This window comes from Mytilus edulis, chromosome 12 (genome assembly GCF_963676685.1).
Source record: "Mytilus edulis chromosome 12, xbMytEdul2.2, whole genome shotgun sequence".
Lineage (NCBI taxonomy): Eukaryota > Metazoa > Mollusca > Bivalvia > Mytilida > Mytilidae > Mytilus > Mytilus edulis.
In genome coordinates this window covers 54,157,052-54,177,778 of record NC_092355.1, presented here as the reverse complement: position 1 = coordinate 54,177,778, position 20,727 = coordinate 54,157,052, and the positions used below count along the sequence as shown (strand labels likewise).

Here is a 20,727-nt window from a genome sequence, read left to right as displayed (position 1 = left end):
ATGATTTTAAAAATTTGATTGCAGCAAATGGATCTTGTTTACATTGAGTTGTAATTACATAATGTCCTGAACTTATAAAAATAAACAAACTCCAGTGAAAACAAAAGAATTTTAAGTTATGACAATCAAAGGTTCCTTTGTGATCATGACAAATGATTAATTTTTTTTTTAATAATTCTGACAAATGATTTTGTTTTACATTATCAGAAAAGTATGATTTTTTTGCTTTTTAAAGTATATAAGTAAAATGCATGGATTTAAAGGTTCCCATTCAGTACCCCTTAGAAAAAAACATTCCATATCTTGACCCTAAACTGTTTTTTATAACCTCTTTCATTAAAAAGGGAAGAAATGAAAAAATATGAAAATTTTCAAAATATGCAAAATGAAAAATATGAAAACTGCAAAAGCATAATTCAATATTAACTTGATGAAAAATTTAACAATAAAAACCAACAAGACCAGTGACCCACTGGTGTTTTTAACAAGAAATAATAGAGCCTCATCGAAGAAGATCAAAATAACAGGATCTTTCTGAATGTATATTAACAGAACACTATTCAAAACACAGGTATTTAGAAAACATGATACCTGTCACTGATCTGGGATCGACAGAGACTTTCAACAATATATAACTTTTCATAAATAGCACTGTTCAATCTAACCAAATACAGTGACAACTATCATTATTTATGCTGATAATATGGTTCATGGATGTTCTAAATTGCCATTATGTGTTTACTTTTAATGTTGGGCATTCCCTATTTTTAGAATTATTTTTTTTATAGTTCAGGTCATTCAAACAGGACAATTAATTTCCATTTTCAAATTAACACAGTTCTGTGAAGTTAGAATGAAAATGGTTTTAATAAATTACACAATTGTTAAATTCATTTGAATTATTTGAGGTACCTTATACATACTGTTATATTTTAAACTTGGTACATTTCTAGTTACATAAATTTTCATGATTTCTTAAATAATTAATACCGGTACATCTTATTGCTGTCCGACTGAGAACAGGCTCTTATTTCCATTTGTTGTCGGGGAAACAGATTTCAAATTCACACCTATTTCTATACAAGAACTGGTATATCAAAATCGTACGCATCAAATAAATCAGATATGCCTTCACTACTGTCCATAGAAAACAAGTAATCGTCCAAACTGACTGGAGGTTCTATTGAAAAGAAGTCCTGGTCTTCGGTCTGCGGTAAAATATTTTGGAATGAATCAGGAGAAATGTCTTGGTCTTCTAATAATGCATTTTTAACACTGGACGGAAACGTACCCGGTTCCTGTTTTATCTGTTTTTGAATGGTTGCCACATGTTGTTGTGCTGTAAAATATACAATACATGTTTGGTCATTGAAATAAATAGTTTGATAGTCTAAAGGTGGTACCTAACACTACAGGGAGATAACTCTGTAAAGTCAGCTAAACGTTTTAATTACGTTGTGTTGTAAAAGGAATATTAAGATTCTCAATGATCAAAATTGGTGTTTGTCAAATTGCTATATAACCAGTGTAATTTTTCTGACAAAACGATTGGTTCAAACATTTTAAATTTTTATATTTTTATTTAAGTCTCAAAGTAAATACTTTGACAAAATTTTATGGAAATTAAACGAGCCAAATTAATTTGAGTAAAAGTGTTGGGTACCTTCTTAAATTAAGGTTTATGTACCTCCTTAAATTAAGGGTTATTCCATTAAAATTTAAGTGGGAGTGTACATGGTGTAGGAACAGTCTTTCAAAATATCCCTACAACTAAGAACCATTTTTCAGAGAATTTTGCATAATGGTAAACATGGTAAAAGACATATACTGAATAAAGACCAATGAACCATATTTAATAGTTAACCTTCCCTCCCTACCCTCCCACATACATTTTAATAGAATGGCCCTGATAAAGTTTAAACATCTCATTCTTTACATTGGCATTAAAGAAAGATCACATTAAAGGGAAAATTTGTTCATAGTTTCAATTAGATTTGACCTCGAAAGTAGGACAGATGGACTGACACACAGACCTTAGGTGGGGCAAAAAAAAATATTGGCAAACCTATAAACCAATTAATGTCATAACCACTAATATCATTCAGGGGTGTGGAAATGCTATGCCCGACTCGCCCGACTCGTACATTTGAACAACCGGACAAGTGATTATTTTTGTCTTGGTTGTCCGTGGACAAGTAAAAAAATATACAAGACAAAGTTCAAATCCAACAAAAACATAAAATTAATTTCAAAACGTATAAAGATGTTTAATTTATGTAAAAGAAACCGGTGTGCAACAAGTAAAAACATCAATGTTCATGACGATAAATATTATAGAACCACTATTACTTGATACCGGAAATAGATCGATTACCAAAATAAATAAAAATAAGTATGCGAACCCGAGTCGCGTAACATTGCATTGGCTTTTTTCCGTTGACCCGGGATCGTTGATTAGGTTTTATCTATCATTTACCGGAAGTGTCATTTCTTTAGATTTATTATCGAGATTCAGATTGATAAATTACTAAATAAAAAGTTGGGCAGGCAAGACAAAAAGAGTCATGAGTCGTGTTGAAAACTTAAATGCAAATGGAGGACACCAAGTATTTAAAAAAAACAGAAGCGAGAATTTCAGAGATCGTGGATATCAGATTGCCCCTGGCTATCTATGGAAATTCGGAAAATGAATTAAGTTTTTGTCTTATTAATAGATGTAAGGTCAACATTATTTGTTGTCAAAGTGGCCGGTGAATAGAAGGGACGCTTTAAAGTCCATCAAGACAATAATAAATAATCAAGAAAAGAACTAGTGTGTCAGTTGAGAGAAACACCACAAAATCAATAGTTTATCTATTATTTAGTTTACATTTCTTCAATCACTGTCCTCAAATTTAGTATGTACCTACTGGCTACAATTTTTATTCAAAAACTGCTGCAAAATTGTCCCTCACATGTCATTTCATTGGTTGGTTTGCTGTTAGGTTTCTGTCCTATTGGTGTTCACCCATTTCCTACTTTCTTAATTTTTTACACATATTTAAACAAATGGATTTCATTTGTTTGTGATGCACAACAGTGCTAAGTAAGAATCATATATTATCTAACCATGCTTACAAGAAATACTTCAATATTTATTGGGATCATCAGGGCAAGTACATTTTTTTCCGGACAAGTAAAATTTTTAGTTTTACTTGCCCAGGGACAAGTGCTAACAACAAATATTTCCACACCCCTGATCATTTTCAAACTTACATTTAAAGTCATCGCATGATCTTGAATCTTCCGATGCAGAAAAACTAGATCGGCTCTCATCTTCGCTACTGGAACTAACAGTACCAGTTGTATCTGAATTTTCACCGTTGGCCTCTTCAGGACATAAATACACCTCTATGGGACCTTTCTGAGACTTTAACCAGATCTGTATACTCTGTGTAGGGTCTGGAACTTCCAACCTGATAGGGAATTTATAAAAAAATCTTAGGTACTCAAATAAATGCATAAATTAAGGTTACAATTTCTTATAATTAGAATAATAACTAAACAGGAATATTATAATGGGAGGCAATGAGTTATTAATCTTCATAAGAAACTTCATCCCTTTAAAAATGCCTAAACTGAAACTTGTTATAATCCTATCTTCTAATATGAATATATATCAATTTGCATGTACAGTGTTATTTGTTAAAAAAAATGTAGTCAACAGATGACATCAATGTACGTAGTTGAGATGTTTTCTACAATAATTTCATATGCAGCAATTTTTGCATATATATGTTTCTTGTCTTTAATGGGGAAATGTCAATGTTTAAGTGTTATAGTTATAATATTAAGACGAACTTGTGTGTCTCTTACATGTGTGTTGTCTAATCAAAATTCAAAAAATTCAAGTCATCACTTTGCTTGTTTTGTGTGCGTGATCAGCAGGGTTTTCAATAAGAGCTGGCACCCGGCGAAATGTTGCCTTTTCAAAAGATGGAAATCGCCGTTCAAATGCTAAACCAATAATTATTTTTTAAGAAAATAAAGTTAAGTTTTTATTAACCTTTTTGTCTCTTGTGGTTCTTAGTTTTATAGATTTTACAACTACGATGCCTTTTAAAACCATCGGAGTGTTTACTTATAATCAGAATCACTTAAATGTTTCACTGCATTTAAATACGCTATTCAATCAATCACCTGAATGATCGAGATTGTAAATGGCAAAATCAAGAGAGACCCCACTGATCCCCTTGTGGATGAGCCACTTCAATTTAGTGAACAGCCTGTTCATCAATTTCTTATTGAATACCCTGGATCAGTATAATATGTTGATGAACATCTGTATCTTGCGTACAATGTATGTCTTGTATATCAAAATTCAAAAAGTGTATGCATACCTACTAAACAGAGACTTGTGAATTAAAAGCCAAACATTGTCATAGCAATTATGCATCTCAACAATAAACAATCTTTATTTCTTGTCAAACACTTACCTGGTCTCTGGTGGTGCTTTAATGGCTATCACTGTTTGGTTGTCCAAAGATTTAATACTTCTCAAATCTTGGTACGTTACATATGCATGCGTTGATAATGTTAAGGCACATAATAAACAGGTGAAACTGATTAAGACAAAAAAATAAACATAGCTACCCTAGCCTGACCCCACATTTTAAGTGCCTTCCCTAATGAATTTTGTTTGGTTACAATTTGCACATGCAATTTTTAAGTCGGACTGTTTTCACTCTTGAAGCAAGTTCAAAACTTCTTTTCTTATAAAAAAATCTCTAGGATTCGAAATTCTTGGTACAAATGTATGCAAAGTGTCTTTGTCATGTACAAATTTTGAAATAGATAAAAGAGTCTTATAAGTACCAATTATCAGGTTGTCTGCATGTTGATATTGTAAAATATCAGCTGCGAGACATAATATGAAGCTTTTTGTCGAGTAAGCGCAGCGAACGAGATCAAAAAGCCTTCATATTATGTCGAGCAGCTGATATTTTACAATATTAATATGCCGATAACCTGATAATCGATTTATCGGGCTGTATTTGCGTCTTTTGGAAGTATTGTTTTAGTTTCACCAGCAACCGGAAGTTGACTTGATATGTTCGGGTCAAACTTATCAACGTCGGTTCAAACATTATGACGTCGCTGATATGTCCGGGTCAAAGTTATTAAGGCCAGGTCAACGTATTTGAGGTCACAAAGCCGTGATATGGAGTTTTATTAAGAGCTGAGCAGATTGATATAGACAGTTGGACGACCGATAAATATTGGTGGATATCTACTAGGATCTTGATTTCACTTACAGACATTATTATAAAAGGATATTTGGAGTTTTGTGTATCTTCTGTTAACATCTTTAACTGTTTAGTACAGGAGGCTATCAGATGATCAAGTTCATTTTCCTTCGCCTCCAAATCAGCTACATCTAAAAATAGACAAATCAGTATCAGTAAAACAGGTCTGTATAAACAAACTGCTGAAAACTCTGTTATTTATTCAAGAAAAAGTGCACGTGGAATGTTCATTTTTTTTTTAAATTTCACCTCAACTTGTAAAAAAATATACTTTATTTTCAAAGCTGAATTTCAGAAACATGCAAAGGGCATTTTAAATTTCGACTCGCCTGTGTTTAGAAAGTTTCTAAAAATTTCAAAGCACCAGCTCAGCCTTAGAGTCCACAAGTCAGACACTCAATTTATTGAAAAGTTTCGTTGGATTCTGTTGGAGAATTTTACAAGCCAATGTGGTTAAGCATGAAGACTGCCCAGCAGCTAATTAAATTATTTTTTTCAGTTATGAACAAAATTGTACTGGTAATTCATTTGTCTTTTTTTTAAAAGAGAGCTTGAAAAGAAGAACATTTTTTTGCAGTATTACAACCAAGCGATTACTTTGAAAAGTCTAATGGTGTTTTGTTATAACTTACCTGAATGCAAATCTACAATTTCTGTAGAGAAAGCTGGTGTATCAGGATTTGCTGCTATAGAATTGGAACATCCTCTGAAGGAAAGAAAATCAACGTGTATTTGTTATTGTACATACAATTTTTTTATTAACATGTTTTACTGTTTGTTCCTAACAACAGCATAGTAAACATCTTTTTAGCCTGAAAATAAATCAATTATCAGCCAAATGTTTTTTTTTTACTGTTTCTATCCTATCATTTTCAAAATTTAGGTTTTGTTCAGCTGACCAGAAATATATCAGAAGAGTATGTTACCATGAAGTCATCGAAGGCATTCAACTTAAATACCAGTTAGTAGCCAGTTTAAACAATCAACTTCTACTTACTTCCATTGAATATTATTTTTGGACTTTTTGGCGATCAGATTAATCCCCTCTAGAACATTTGTTATGTCATAAATACGTCTCTTTTGTACAGTTAAATATTCTGCGGCCCTGTTTAAGTCCAGTACCTGTAAGTAAATTGATCTTTTATGATACTGATAATAAAATATACCGTGGTTTCATTATTTTTAATGTTGACTGGTACTTTTCACAGAGGTTCTGTAAACATGAGGCCAAACATAATGAATAACTGGCATTAAAATAGTTATATTTCAGCAGTGAAGACTGTAAGATTAAGAATTTTTTTGCTGTTTTTCATCATTTAAGCATGACAACTAATACATCTGAACTGCATACATGTACCTTTATTTTTTATATAAATGCCAATTTGAAACAATAAACAGTAAAACTGCAAGTCTGAAAATCAATTTCTTGTATAAGTAACGAGACATGATAATGATCATCGTTTCTTTGATATATTTTAAAACTGTGTGTGGCAGCATATTATACATCATCGGGATTTGGATGGAGAGTTATCTCTTTGGCACCTGATAGCTGTTAATTTCTGTTTGCATTTGGTCTGTTGTGGAGAATAGTCTCATTGGTAATCATACATCTTCTTTTCTTACATATGTACTGTTGTACATGAGGTCATTGCCTTTAATTGGCAGATGATTCTTTAAATTATACTAACCCCATCTGTAGCATTCCTAAGTAATCCAACAAACTTCTTTGTCAAAAGACCTAAAGATGTGTCATATCTTGTCTTCTCTAATGGAGATCGTGCTGAAAAAATAAAGTACATATGGCAAGATATTGCTTTGATTTCAAATTATAGATTATGAACCAATTCAGGGATGATTCCACTATATAGTTTAGGGCCGCTTAACGGCCCTTAAATCAGCCAGCGGCCCCAAAAAAATGTTTGTCAATATAAATTCCCAATTCAGGAAAATAAAACAAAAATCGTATTTCCGGAAATGTTTCCGTCACCGATTACGGCAACTATAATTTTTCATAGTTTGTCGTCAAAACATAGTAAAATCCGGATAAAAATGCTGACTATGATCGCATTTTATTAACAACGATTTAATTATGTCAACATGAGGTAAACAATTTTAGCGGCCGGATTCAATTGAAGTTAAAATGTTATGAGAGTATGTGGTCTCGTAAAAGTAGATCGCTCAGCAGGTTGATCAAAAATATGTTTTTTGTCAATATGGGTGTCAAAACAGACCTTGGCAAAGAGTAAATTTTATATTACATTGATGAATGAATTTGAATGGTAAAAGCAGATCGCCCAGCAGAGCCGGTTATGTTGATTAAAACTTGTTTTGTAAAAAAAAAATTGGTTTATATTTTGCTCTTTTTTCCGCAAAAGTTTGAGCGTTTTTGAAAATAATGTTGATGATAGACCATTCATGAAATGAGACCCCCTCCCCCCCCCCTGAAATACGATGTCATCATTATGGAACTGTTTCAAAAGATATGAAAATGATCCAAATAATTTTAAAGTTCACTGGTTCAATTGCTTTAAATAACTTATCAATTAAGCATATATATATATACTTTTGTAATTGCTTTTCTTAATTCAACAATTGGCCAGTTCTATTTGAAATACATTTAAAATTTTTTCACTGGTTAATATGGCAAGCCGTTTTGCTATTTAATCTAACTTCAAGATATCTCATAAACTTTATAAGATATCTTATATAATAGTTCATTAGATATTTGATATAGTTTGAAAGATATCTTATAAAGTTTGTAAGATATCTTATATAGTTCACGAGATATCTGAAATAATTTATGAGATGTCTTATACATGTAGGGCCACGGGTTTTTAATTTGTTGGTTTACGGATTTTCCCCATGAAAAAGTCGGGTCGGTCGGTCGGAAAAAAAAAGAAAAAAAATCATCTTTGATGACAGAAAAATATGCAAAATCAATATATATTTCACCTTTCTAACAATATGTTTGTTAGGCTATTTTATCATCATTTCTTAAATTTTAGTTCGATGAAATATTATTGCTCAGCTGTTATAAACATCGCATGACATTGTCTAATAATTTACAGTAAAAAAAAGGGGGGTGCACGGACAAAGACGAAATTAAATTGTCATTTCAGAAACAAGAAAAATAGATTCGCGTAGCTCTTAATTCCAGAAAACTTGGTGAATAATGATCTTCAAGCACGAAAACTGATAAAGAAAAAAATGTAAAAACATCGTACGAAAATAAGTTTTAACACCTAATAGACTCGTCCACTGGAAAAACGAGATTATTGGGTTAATCTGTTGTCTCGCATTCCCGTTTTTTATCCAAATGGACGATATAATTTTTTTTATTATCTATGAAACAAGAAAATTCGTAATGATTTGTTAATATCAGTACTTCAACTTGATGCCTTCACCCTGTCCACATTTGGAAAAGTCTATTTCTATTAGATGATGCATCTTACGGACTGATGACAAATAAAGGAAACGAACTTATTGTGTAATTGGTTTTAAACACAAGTTTCGTTCCGCAAAATTATTTGCGCAAACGACATTTCAAGGTCAGTTATGATTGATTTGTCTATTTTTAGAAACGTTAACTGGAAGTTTTTTTTTCACAACAGAAAGTGTTATCAATTTTGTTAGTGATTAAAGCATTTCATTTCATAAAAAAAAATTATTTTAATTATAATTAGGGTCGGCGGGAATAAAAAAGCATGAAAAGTCAATTTTATTTTTATTCTGGAAGTCCGCAAAATCGGGTCGGCGGATCCGTAAACCAACAAATTAAAAAATCCTGGCCTAGTTTATAAGATATCTCATATAATTTTCTTAATATGATATCCAATGAACTATATAAGATATCTTATACAAAACATATTTATAAGATATTTCATATACTTGAAGATATCTTAAATAAATCTTATATATTATATGAGATATCGTACATATTATGAGATAATTTGAAATTTGAATAAATAGCTAAACGGCCTGCCATAGATTTATGTTAGCTGGTACTTGTTGTATATATGTTTTTTGTAATAGGCCTCGTTTACCAAACGGCCTAGCCAAGATCAGATGTGCATTTTGTGTTTCACATGAAGTCAAAAATGAGTATCACCTCAGGGAAAAACTCTTTTGATATTTTGGTTCAAAAATGGTTTAAATTATGAAAAATTGCTATCGATAGGCTAACACTGGAAGCATTTATATAATTACATGCAGTTTTGGGAAGAAATATTTAATATTTTTATTAAATAAATGGTGTTTAAAAACTGTATAATTTTCTTTAATGGTTGGCTTCAAGACATGGTCACCAGTCTCAGATTTTTGGTCAATGACAAAGACAACAAAATATGTTTAGAATTATTGAATATCAAACATTTTAATTGAAAAAAAAATGACAAGAACATGTTTAACTCACAGTTATTTCAAACAACAGTAGCTTTCTTTGATCATTAATCTTATCTGATAAAACTGTATCTAAAATTATCTATAAATAACAAAACTTCCAAAAAAAAACCTTTCTTTTGGTGTATAGAACATTAAAATAACTTGATGCATATTCTTACAATAAACAATCAAACTTAGCAATACAATTTATATGTTTTGTCTACGGACAAGACATTGTATTCATATTTAATGAAATGCATTATTAAAACCTAATTTTGATATAGCTGAAAGTGTTCTCTTGAAAAAAAAAAACATACATTTTATCAGGTTTATCTATCAAATGATGCTTAACTTCCAGGAAAATGGAAACAAATACATTTTGATAATGTCTACGGACAAGACATTTTATTGATATTCAATTAAATGCTTTCAAAGATGATTGTTAAAGTTAAGATTAAAAGTTACTATTTAAATTTTAAGCTGTGTTTTTTAAATTTTGGAAAATATAAAAATGTACCCATAATTCTTTACATATCTCAATAATTTATTGATTAAGCCAAACTGAAGACACATTCTTTTAACTGAAATCCATATATCTGACTGTTTAAAACAATCAAACTATTATTAAAACTCAATTTTGACATAGTTGAATGTGTTCTCTTAAAAGAATAACATACATTTTACCTATCAAATAAGGCTGAAATCAAGGAAATTGGATACAAATATATTGTGGTAATGTCTACGGACAAGACAAGTTCAGTTAAAAAAAAAATCTGTTAGAATTAATTGTGACTATATTCATGTTGAAAATACTGAGTTTTAATTTGAATAGATAACTTTCATCACCTATAAATAAGATTTAAGTTCCATAGCAGACAAATAATTGAATTTAATACTTGTTATGTACAAGTGTCTTGTCCGTAGACACCTCCCCATCTGCTGTTAATACTGAAATGCAAAAGATAAAGTTAGAGAAAGAGAAATACTTTTTCTTCATTTGATTTAGTTAATCTTTTAAGGTATGCATCAACTGGAATAAACAATATTGAAGTAAAATAAGGTATGCTTTTTATGACTGATAATCTGACACTTTTTAAAATCCACTCCCGTAAAGTCATTTTACAAAAATTGAGAACACTTAAATTACCATTTATTTATTAAAAATAAGATATTTCTAAGTTTAAACAACACATAGGACTAATTAAGACCCATAAAGCCAAGCAATATTGATAAAAAGACATGTCTACGGACAAGACATGTGTCTACGGACAAGACATTCTGACATATTTTTGAATTTTTTCCTCTATTAATAGATGGTAGAAAAAAATGTTAGTAGTGTTTTCATATCTACAAAAGAACAGGAACTTAGCAATGCAACATAAATGTAATCATGCTTCCAGTTTACTAGGGAATGCATGTCTACGGACAAGACATTTTTTTCACTTTATTTGTATATCCAACTTTGATGGCATATATCTCCAGCTAGGGTACTGCAATTTTGATAAATGAGGTAGTTTCTGATAATATATATACTAGAAGAGAAAACAAAACACATAATAGCATAAATTTAATTTATTTTTCTCTTTTATCACTACACTGAGCAAGCTAAAAACAAAAGTACAAAATTTCATAACGAGCGCATAGTATTCAACTTTTTATCATAACTTTGTAACCACTGAAGATTTTTTGTTGCAACAACCAGTAAAAGAAAGAAGAATAAATTGTCTATATCAGTGAACCAATAATGTAGTTCAAATTAAGTTCACTTATTTACTATCAATTGATAAAAAAAGGTAAATTTTAAATGAAACAACATAACGTGTAATTTTGCCCATTTTCAGCGTGTATTTTAGTGTTTTTTTTCAAAACGGTAACACCTATACATGATATTTGATATTCATTGTGAAACCCTACATTCTCTTCTTCAGTTCAAAGATGTATTACTTATGTAAAGTTTATCTTCTAGTCTTTACAAGCCTATAACATAGACCCAATATGAAATGTACATCTGATCTTGGCTAGGCCGAAAGTTAAGATGATAGTGCATCATATGCAATGATATTCATGTATTACAACTTCCCTGGTCTGAATCCAATAATTTCTCCAATCAGTGTACAGAAGAAATTAACTTAATATTCATTTTCCGTTTTTACAGGAAAATGATATATTATTTCGTCTTATAATGTAGGCATAAAAAATTCCCAATTTGATATTCAAGGGACCCATTTGTAAACACCTGGAATCATCCCTGCAATTAAAAAATTTCTGGTAATTTAAGAATTTATATCATTGTTATCTATAATACTAAAATTACGAGGTCCAATTTGTCAGCCGTCATCACGTAAAAACGATGAATCAAAGAATTCAACTTTATATATGGCTAAGTATTCAGTAAAGTGCTGTTTCAATGGGTGTCCCAGAAAAATGCATTTTTTTCATATTTTAATTATTTTGAGTTTTAATGCAGGTAGCTAATCAATTCACTGCATGATGAAGAGATAATATAAACAGTCTCATATGAAAAGTTTATTGTTGAATAAAGTATTTTATAAATGAAGTGTTGAATTCCCTATTTTTTGCATGTTTATTTTGTGACATGGTCGAATGACCCAAAATCAAAATTGTTTTATTAACCTTTTTGTATGAATGGCAACTAGGTAAAAAGAATTTTCAGGTAAAACAATAGGGTTGGCAAGGTAAACGACACTAAAACATGAAAAATCATCGAAAAATAAGGATTAAAAACAATTTTAAATGGTCATGTTGTTGGACTAACATTTTCTGTCTTCTTCCTATGTGAAAATGAAATATAAGTTATGTAACAATAGAGGGCAATTAAATGCACAAAATATCTTGAGGCTTGAGCTTATTAACTAAAATGTGATAATTCATCATGAAGTTACAGCAGAAAGTTTTATTTTTTTCAGGAATTGTCATTAAAATTTACTCTTGAAAAATCTGTCCAACCGTTACGGGCGAAAATTTCAATTTTCATTTGCAAGTTGCCAACTCAGTTTAAGTTTTTTTTAATGTTTATGACAACAAATTTTACGACAATCGCGATGTGCATACGGTATTGCTGTCAACTGTTCCTTTTTACTTGAGGTCAACGACATTGAAGGGGTGAACACTCTTTCTGTCCAACCAAGAGATGGAAGTTACATCCAACATTAGTCCAAAAAAATGTTACGTCCAACATCCAAGATATTCTCTAAAATGGCTACCACAAGTCACAGAATCAATTTCGCTTCTACTTTGACAATTACTTAACCTTAAATACTACCATATAAATGAAAAATAAAGAGGTTTTAAACTGTTGACAGTCTAAATTTGACATAATTTTGAAAATTAGGACGTAACAAGAGTCCATTAATTTTCTGTTGGACGAACCGTAGGACAAAATCTTCTAATGTCGGACGTAACAGCTTTTTAAAAGTAAAAAGAACCTTGTTAACAACTAACAAGTCCACATAAACTACAAAATAGTTCTCAGACCCTTCCTAGTCTCTTCTTAAGAGGTGCCCATTTTTAAATTCCCATTAGGATCAGTAAATTAATGAATTCTGTCCTATGTTTGTCCGACAGGGAATATAATCTGTCCTATGTTTGTCCTACAGTTTTTTATGGTTTTGTTTTATCCATTTATTTAATAATGAACTATTTTACCTCTTGCTGAGGAACACCAGCTGTAGATATTAGTATAAACAGCATAGTTTTGATTTTGTTTTTGACTTTCAATGATGCAAATGGAACAAATTCTCATCCAAAAATGTCCCCGTTTGTCCAACATATTTTAAGATTTTTCCAACTTATAAGTTAGTTTTTGAAAAATTTAACAAAATGATATACTTTAATTGAAGATCTTATGAACTGTCAGAGAAAAATTGATATATTTATTAACTAGGCCTTCATATAAAAGGAAAATATTCAATTTTTCAATGTCCTGTTACGTCCAACATAACCTCTGTCCAACATGCTATTTAGGTCTAATTTTATGTTTTCTGACTAAATAACTATCTTTTTACATGTAAAACCCTAAACTAGAATCATTCTCCTTTCAGAAAATCATGTTATTAAGATTGAAACAGCTACTTTTAAAATCATACATGTTGTCACACACTAACAACACTATACTGAATACTTAGCCATATAACTAATATAGTACAATGCTGTTGATTAAAAATTACACCACTCCAGACCCTTTTGTTTTCCACATAATTAATATTGCCAATAAGGCCTAAAATAAAATTTCATTTGTTTGGCATTGCCGCCCGACCCACTGAAAAACTTGCCGCCCAAATAATTTTATTTGCGTTTCAGAAATTTTTTTTTTTTATTTAAAAAAAAAATCGAAATTGTGCCGGAATTTGATCATCCGCCGAGTTTGTTCCTGGCTTTACTTATTTCAAATCACAATCTTAAAAGCGCTTGTCTTACACTGTATTGGGAGCAAACATTTAAATGACATGGAATAGAAAAAGTCTGCCAAAAGTAATGTCAAATCAAAGAAACCGGCAGGGGAAAGCATCTCCCTATAATGCATTGGTTAAGGGAGATGGATTTTATCAAAAATCAAATTTTCAGCTATTCTTTGAAAGAAACATTCTGAGAGACCTTGTAGAGGACTCAAATTTTATCTTTTTAAAGCACAAACTGATGATTTCTGCTTGACTTCGTCGCTTCATGAGATAGAATTTTTTCACCGGGACATCACAGAACAAATATGCGTGGCTCTTACATTTGTTGAACTTATTAAATATTTGAAATTTATCATTGACAAATTTTCCCTTGAACCAGAGAACAAAGTATCTACTATAGTCAGAACCACAATGATGCATTTAAGATAATTATGGCTGTAAGCACCAAAGCTTAAACATGTTAAAGACACAAAATGGTCCCAAATTAAAATTTACAGTTTTATAGTAGTTTTGTACCAGTAGATGCTAGCCTGGTACAAAACATACATATTTTAAAGACTAGCATCTTGTGTCAATTGGAGTACTTCCCCTTTTCTTGCCTTTCTTCTTAACATGAATAAGATAATTCTTAAAACATAAAAGATACTGACAGAAACATATATTTATAAATGTATCTAGTGTACTAGTGATGAATAAAATCCCCTCCTTTTCCACAATTCTAAGGGCTCATTAATTTTTCTGTATTCATGTAATGCATGTCCAGATTTCTGTTAATCAAACAAGCATTACATAATTTATTTATCTGCAAAAATTGTCTGTTTTGCTGCATATTTCCATTCCGTTTTAAACCCAGCCCTGAAAAACCTTGCACTTTGATAATATTAGTATAAACACCATGTCTATTTGTGCCAACCTTCCAAATTTTTAATATTTTGCTATCCTAATTTGGTACAGATCCTTTATCCTCAAAACTTGTCAGGGGCAGTAGGCGTGTTTGTACATGTTGTATGGTAGTTCGTCACACCTTACATGTATGATTACTAGCCTCTAGGTATTGGTTTGAGCCCTAGTTGGGCAGTTGCAAAATTAAGGTTTGATTTTCATGTCATATGTGGGTTAGTCAGTTTCCTCCCGCAGGTTGGCGTTTTCCTTCAAGTACTTCGGTTTAGTAAGCCACTAAAACTGACTGCCATGAAATTACCCATATGGTGTAGAAAGTGATGTTTATAAAACCATGAAAACCAAAGCAAATCTTTGTCCATTTGTACAAGGAGCCGTAGTGGTTAAGCCATTTAACTTATGGTTATTTTACCAAACTGTGACCACAACTTCAAGATGTGACATCAGGCCTCTGTTCTATGGGCAGTCCCACAATAAAAGTTCAATTTTCACGTCATACATTTTATATGCTTAATTTGTCAGTTTCCTAGCTGCCTCAGTTCTGTGTTTTTTTCTGGGTACTTTGGTTAACTCTGACAACAAAACTGACTGTCTTACATGAAATTATCCATATGATGTAGAATGTGACATTGACGGTTGACCCCTTTCAAAGAAACCACCAGCATGTACACACAACAATGCTGCAATGCTTTAGACAAAATTGATCTAGAGACTTCATGATTAACATGGATAAAGCTTTTAAATGTAAAAAAAAAAAAAAAAATCCCTACCTACCTACCCACCTGCTGATAGTGTGGGTCGGCAATGCCAAACAAACAATTTTTTAAGGGTGGCCTAATTAAGAAGTTCCGGGTTGAATCCGATACCGATACCAACAGTCTTCACGATGAACTATAAAAACTACAGGCCCGAAGCTCAATTTTTAAAATTTTTTAGTTAGATTCTGTTGGCCTGTAGATATGATTTTTACAGGCCAGAGAGCAATTTTACTAGCCTGGGCTGTCTGGGCTGCCACTCAGCGTGAAGACTGTACCAATAGTATATTCACCTGTTACCTATTAACTTATCTGTACGTTCCGCATCTGACAGGTGCACCACCAAACGCTGTATTTAAGATTTTGCTATATACACGGGTCGTAATGACAGGGTTGACACAACTAAATTCAATCATTGTCACATTGTTCCCGATTGTAGTATTTTAATTAGTATGACTTTCTAAGATGACAATACGAATAATAAAAATCTGGACTTAAAATAAGGCGTATAGGTACAGCATGTACCGTTTTCAATTTGTTAGCCAGAATGGCGTCAAACAGCGAATCAAAGAATTCAACTTTATTTATAACTCATAAAGGGACAATATTGCTGTTGATTAAAAAATACTCCTTTCCAGGCCATTTTGTTTTCCAAATAAATAATAGTACCAATAATTGATAAGTTCCAGGTCGACGGGTTCAAACAGAAAGATGTTGAAAGCAGAGAAAACTGCGCATCTTATAATCGGCATGACTTTATCAGATGACAGTACCAAAACTAAAATAAGGCTTACGCATAGTTATATTCTTTAATTCAGTCACAGACCCGCGATATCACGGGTGTGTTCTAGTATAATAAAAGATTATTCTGCATTATTCCTGATTGATATTTACCTTTAGGACTAGCATCAGAGGTCTTCCTTCTTCCTTTACATCTCTTTGCTGGAGTTTTAAAGCCTTCTATAATAGTCTCAGCTTCAAGGTCTAATTTTCTTTTCACCTGAAATCAAAATGATTAGCATTTTAGAAAGCTGTTACTTTATAATATTAAAGGATGTATATGTTAGTAAGTGTTTTTAGTTTTTTTTTTATAGATTAACCCATTGGTTTTCCTGTTTGTATGGTTTTACACTAGTAATTTTTTAGGTCCATTATAGCTTGCTTTTCCAGTGTGAACCAAGGCTTCATGTTGAAGGCCGTACCTTGATCTATTTTAGTTTACTTTTATAAATTGTTACTTGGATGGAGAGTTGTCTCATTGACACTCATACCACATCTTCCAATATCTAGTTGTACATTCTTGCTTTAATATCAAGATCTTGAACCCCAAAAATTATAAATCGGAAAACATTATTTGTCTCTACCCCCTTGTTGTTTTGTCATATTGAAATCATCATTTAATATTTTTAAAACAAGGCCAGTCAATCAGCTACCAAAAAGATTCATATAAATTGGTCTATGATCCTAATTGAAATTCTAGTGATCTATACATTTTGTACATGCATACTATCATGACTAATTTTAAAAGATATTAAATCTAACATCCTGTTGACAAGACCCCTTTGTTCTTTTATGTAACTTCTCAAAACATTAAGATGCATTGAACAATTTTATCTGAATGTGCACATGGTCATGGGATTATCTGGTATTATGCAGATCTTTGGAGTTGGAAAAAATGTGTACATGTAATAACATTCACTTTTTATGTTATAAATTTCATTTCAAAAATAAAATCTTTAAATAAACAATTCCAAATTATTCATTAAAAATGTTCAATAAGACAATAACTATATTATTTGGTTGCATATTGAGTTGGCCGTCAAAACGCCCACCTTCCAGGAAATAATTTAGTTTTACTTTTGCATACTTCAGCGATTTTCATGAAATTCTAAAAAAAATTCAGAACTACCTGTTTTCCAAATGACGGTTTCACATCCTCAACTAGTCCTAATGGACTGAGGCAAATTGTCCGTGGGGTGTGGCCACCCTGTTGTATAGTGTAGGTACTCTGGTAATATGCTTGCGTGTCCTTAGTTGCACTCAAAGGTTGGCGATAAATACTGGCTAAATTTAAGATCTGGGGTGAAGATTCGATGCTAAACTCTGGTTCTTGTTTAACAATAGCTGTACAAATTTCCCTATTTTCCAATACACCTCCCCGTGGCATCTTCTAGAAGATCGGTCTAATATTGATGTCTCTCTTCTTTGTTTGAAGTTTCGCCGACACAATGACAGTCAACTTCCGGTTCATTAAAAACTATAAATTAGAGAAATAAACGGTGCTATGTCATTAATACTGTTAAAAATATATTCACTAATTATTTCTGTAAACAAATATAAGCAATAATCACTTAATCCGTTATCACAAATCACCAGATGCAAAAAGATTATAGGCAATGTCCAAATGTAAACAACCCTTGTCAGCCGACCAAGAGATTACGAACAAAGCAATTTGGAAATGGCGCGAAATTGTATTTCCCGCGATATGACATCACCTGAAGCGGCCCTGTACCATCAATATTGCTACAAGACAGCGCAAATTGTCCCGTTTTCGTCAATAAAAAGGCTGTACAAAGAGCTGTTAATCGTTTAAATCGTCACAAATAAGATTAGTAATAAAATACATTTAATTTTGACAAAATAATTCTTCAGATTTTTAGAATTTTTGCTCATTCATATTGTTTGTGCATAAGAGGGGCCAATTCATTCATTTGACAACAGCTGATTAAAGTAATATCACATTGATCTAACGCGTTATGACACCAATGCCACTTTTGGTATTATTTTTGGAAAAAAACGAAAACAAACTGACTTAAAAAATGTTACCTCTTTTCTAACTTGCAAATAAAAAGTTCTAATCCGGTATTAAATTTACCGTAATTTTTTTTCAAGTTTCTTATCGGCAAATTATTTCCGGTAATTATAACATTACATGAATGACATGTGTAATTTCATAGTCCCTTCATAAACTTTGATTTATATCAATAATTTGTAATTTACATCGATATATCTGTTGTTGATAATTGTCATAATTGGTGACTCTACAATAGTGTAATACCTCGAGGATACGAGACAATTCTTTGTTATTTGTCAAACTTACAAGACAAACAATTAAACAAACAAACATCGTCAACTCCAACAATTTTGTTTTATTCATTAAGAACTTATGAGTTATTAAGTTAATGCAAACACATAGAAGATCATAGAAAAGACGGGAAAAAAAATAATTAAAAAAACTTCCTTTTAAAAGAAATTATAGACGTTTCTGTGTTACATGTGAATTTTTTAGTTTAATAGTGTGTAATATAATATTTATTTTAAAATTTAACTTTGTCACAAACTTAAAATTATTGCTTGAAGCCGGCTGTGACTTCAAATCTACTAGTTTTTATAATATACTCAGATTGAAATTTAGGCATCATGAACAAAATCATTTGAATGGAAAGAATCGTTATAATATTAATTGGAAAACTTAAAAAAAAAATGCGGATAATAATATATCAGAACTACAAATTAATTATATATTTAACAAAATACTGAGAGAAGTTTAAGTATTATTCACATTTTTATTATTATCTAGGCAATACAGACTAGAAATTTAGAATGTAGGACAGAAAGTCACAAGACAAAAAGTCACAGACAAAAAGTCACGGACAAAAAGCCACAGGACAAAAAGTCACAATTCATTTTTTCTTATTATTTTCTTTGAATAAAAAATGCTTATTTCCACAAAAATATTTTTGTATTTTTCTTGAACTTTTGTATATAAACCAACTTTGTAAACAAAATTTATCAAAAAATAACAAAGATAATCAAATAATTGTTAAGAAAACAAAAGGTCAAAGTGGCTTGGCACTTAAATGGCTTCATGGTGCCAAGAAATATATCTTTTGCATGATTAAAATTAAATAAATCTTCATTTTTCAAGCATAATGACACATTTCCTTAACTTTAATATGCATATATGTATTAAAAAGTAAATATTTCAAGATATTTCTCTTATATATTCAAATAATTGTCAACAAATTGTTTGTGACTTTTTGTCCTGTGACTTTTTGTCCTACCAAATTTGTGACTTTATGTCCTGTGACTTTTTGTCCTGTGACTTTCTGTCCGTTTACCGAAATTTAGGATACCCCTACATATATTGCAAAAAAAAAAAGACCGTAACAATAAAATTGTACTATTACTTGTCCGCGTACTTACATTTTACAGATTTGTTAAACAATTGTCCTCTTCCAAGTATACAAAATATCCTGATGCACAAAACTGCCAAATTCACTGCACAATTCAATGGATGTATTCAAAAAGTATTAGCTCACAACTTCGATCACTGCAAATTATATAATTTACCAGCTTTTTACTTATTACATAAATAATATCGATTAAGACTCCAGTTGAATCCCACGCGACTTATTTGTTTGCACAACAATTTATAATATGATAAGTCGATTAATAATTAATATAGGTCTTATTACACTTGTTCAAACTGTCGGACAGCTAATAGCCTGTCACAGCTGGAAGTTATAGACTCTGGATTTTCTCACCCCAGTGGGAGGGACTTTTCAAAATTTACGTAAACGGTTATTTTGGGGACGCCAGGGACTTTCTATACTAAAAATCAATAAAGACGAGTCCCGTTAGTATAGAAAGTCTCAGGGGACGGCCACATTTTTTACATTCAGTCTGGAATAGTTAAATTTTGAAGTAGCTAAAAACTGTTAAAATTCCGACAAGTAAGAATTAATATGAATATCATTAACATTTCAAATGTAAGAATTTAAACACATGTAGTGAATGAATAAAAAACAACTATTAACATAAACACGGGTTTGACTTGAGACAAACAAACCTTGGCGTTGCTTTGGTTCAAGTCTGTCATATTCGTTTTTCGTAATTGTTTAGTTATAAATTATGTTTTTTTTTTTTCTCAATTGAATTGTTCTTTTTGTAGCCGATTACGTGGCGTATATATAGTGTGCACCACAT

At 31.2% G+C, this 20,727-nt stretch overlaps 1 protein-coding gene across 1 annotated transcript; it reads right to left on the bottom strand.

Annotated features, from left to right (window-relative positions):
* Positions 1 to 216: 216 nt before the first annotated feature.
* Positions 217 to 18,196, bottom strand: LOC139498814 (transcription factor E2F3-like). The gene is made up of 9 exons (XM_071287374.1): positions 17,648 to 18,196; positions 16,633 to 16,738; positions 6,974 to 7,065; positions 6,283 to 6,407; positions 5,918 to 5,991; positions 5,317 to 5,416; positions 4,476 to 4,565; positions 3,256 to 3,455; positions 217 to 1,339 (listed from the first exon to the last, which is right to left on the bottom strand). The coding sequence occupies exons 1-9, from the start codon at positions 17,903 to 17,905 to the stop codon at positions 1,077 to 1,079; spliced, it is 1,308 nt and encodes a 435-aa protein (XP_071143475.1). The 5' UTR covers positions 17,906 to 18,196; the 3' UTR covers positions 217 to 1,076.
* Positions 18,197 to 20,727: the final 2,531 nt, after the last annotated feature.

Coding starts and splice junctions, on each gene's coding strand:
- LOC139498814 (XM_071287374.1), bottom strand. CDS start 17,905: ATGCCACGGGGAGGTGTATTGGAAAATAGGGAAATTTGTACAGCTATT. Junction 7,066..16,632: donor CTCTGATGCTAGTCCTAAAG/GTAAATATCAAT, acceptor TTATTTTTTCAG/CACGATCTCCATTAGAGAAG. Junction 4,566..5,316: donor GAAGATACACAAAACTCCAA/ATATCCTTTTAT, acceptor AACATTATCAAC/GCATGCATATGTAACGTACC.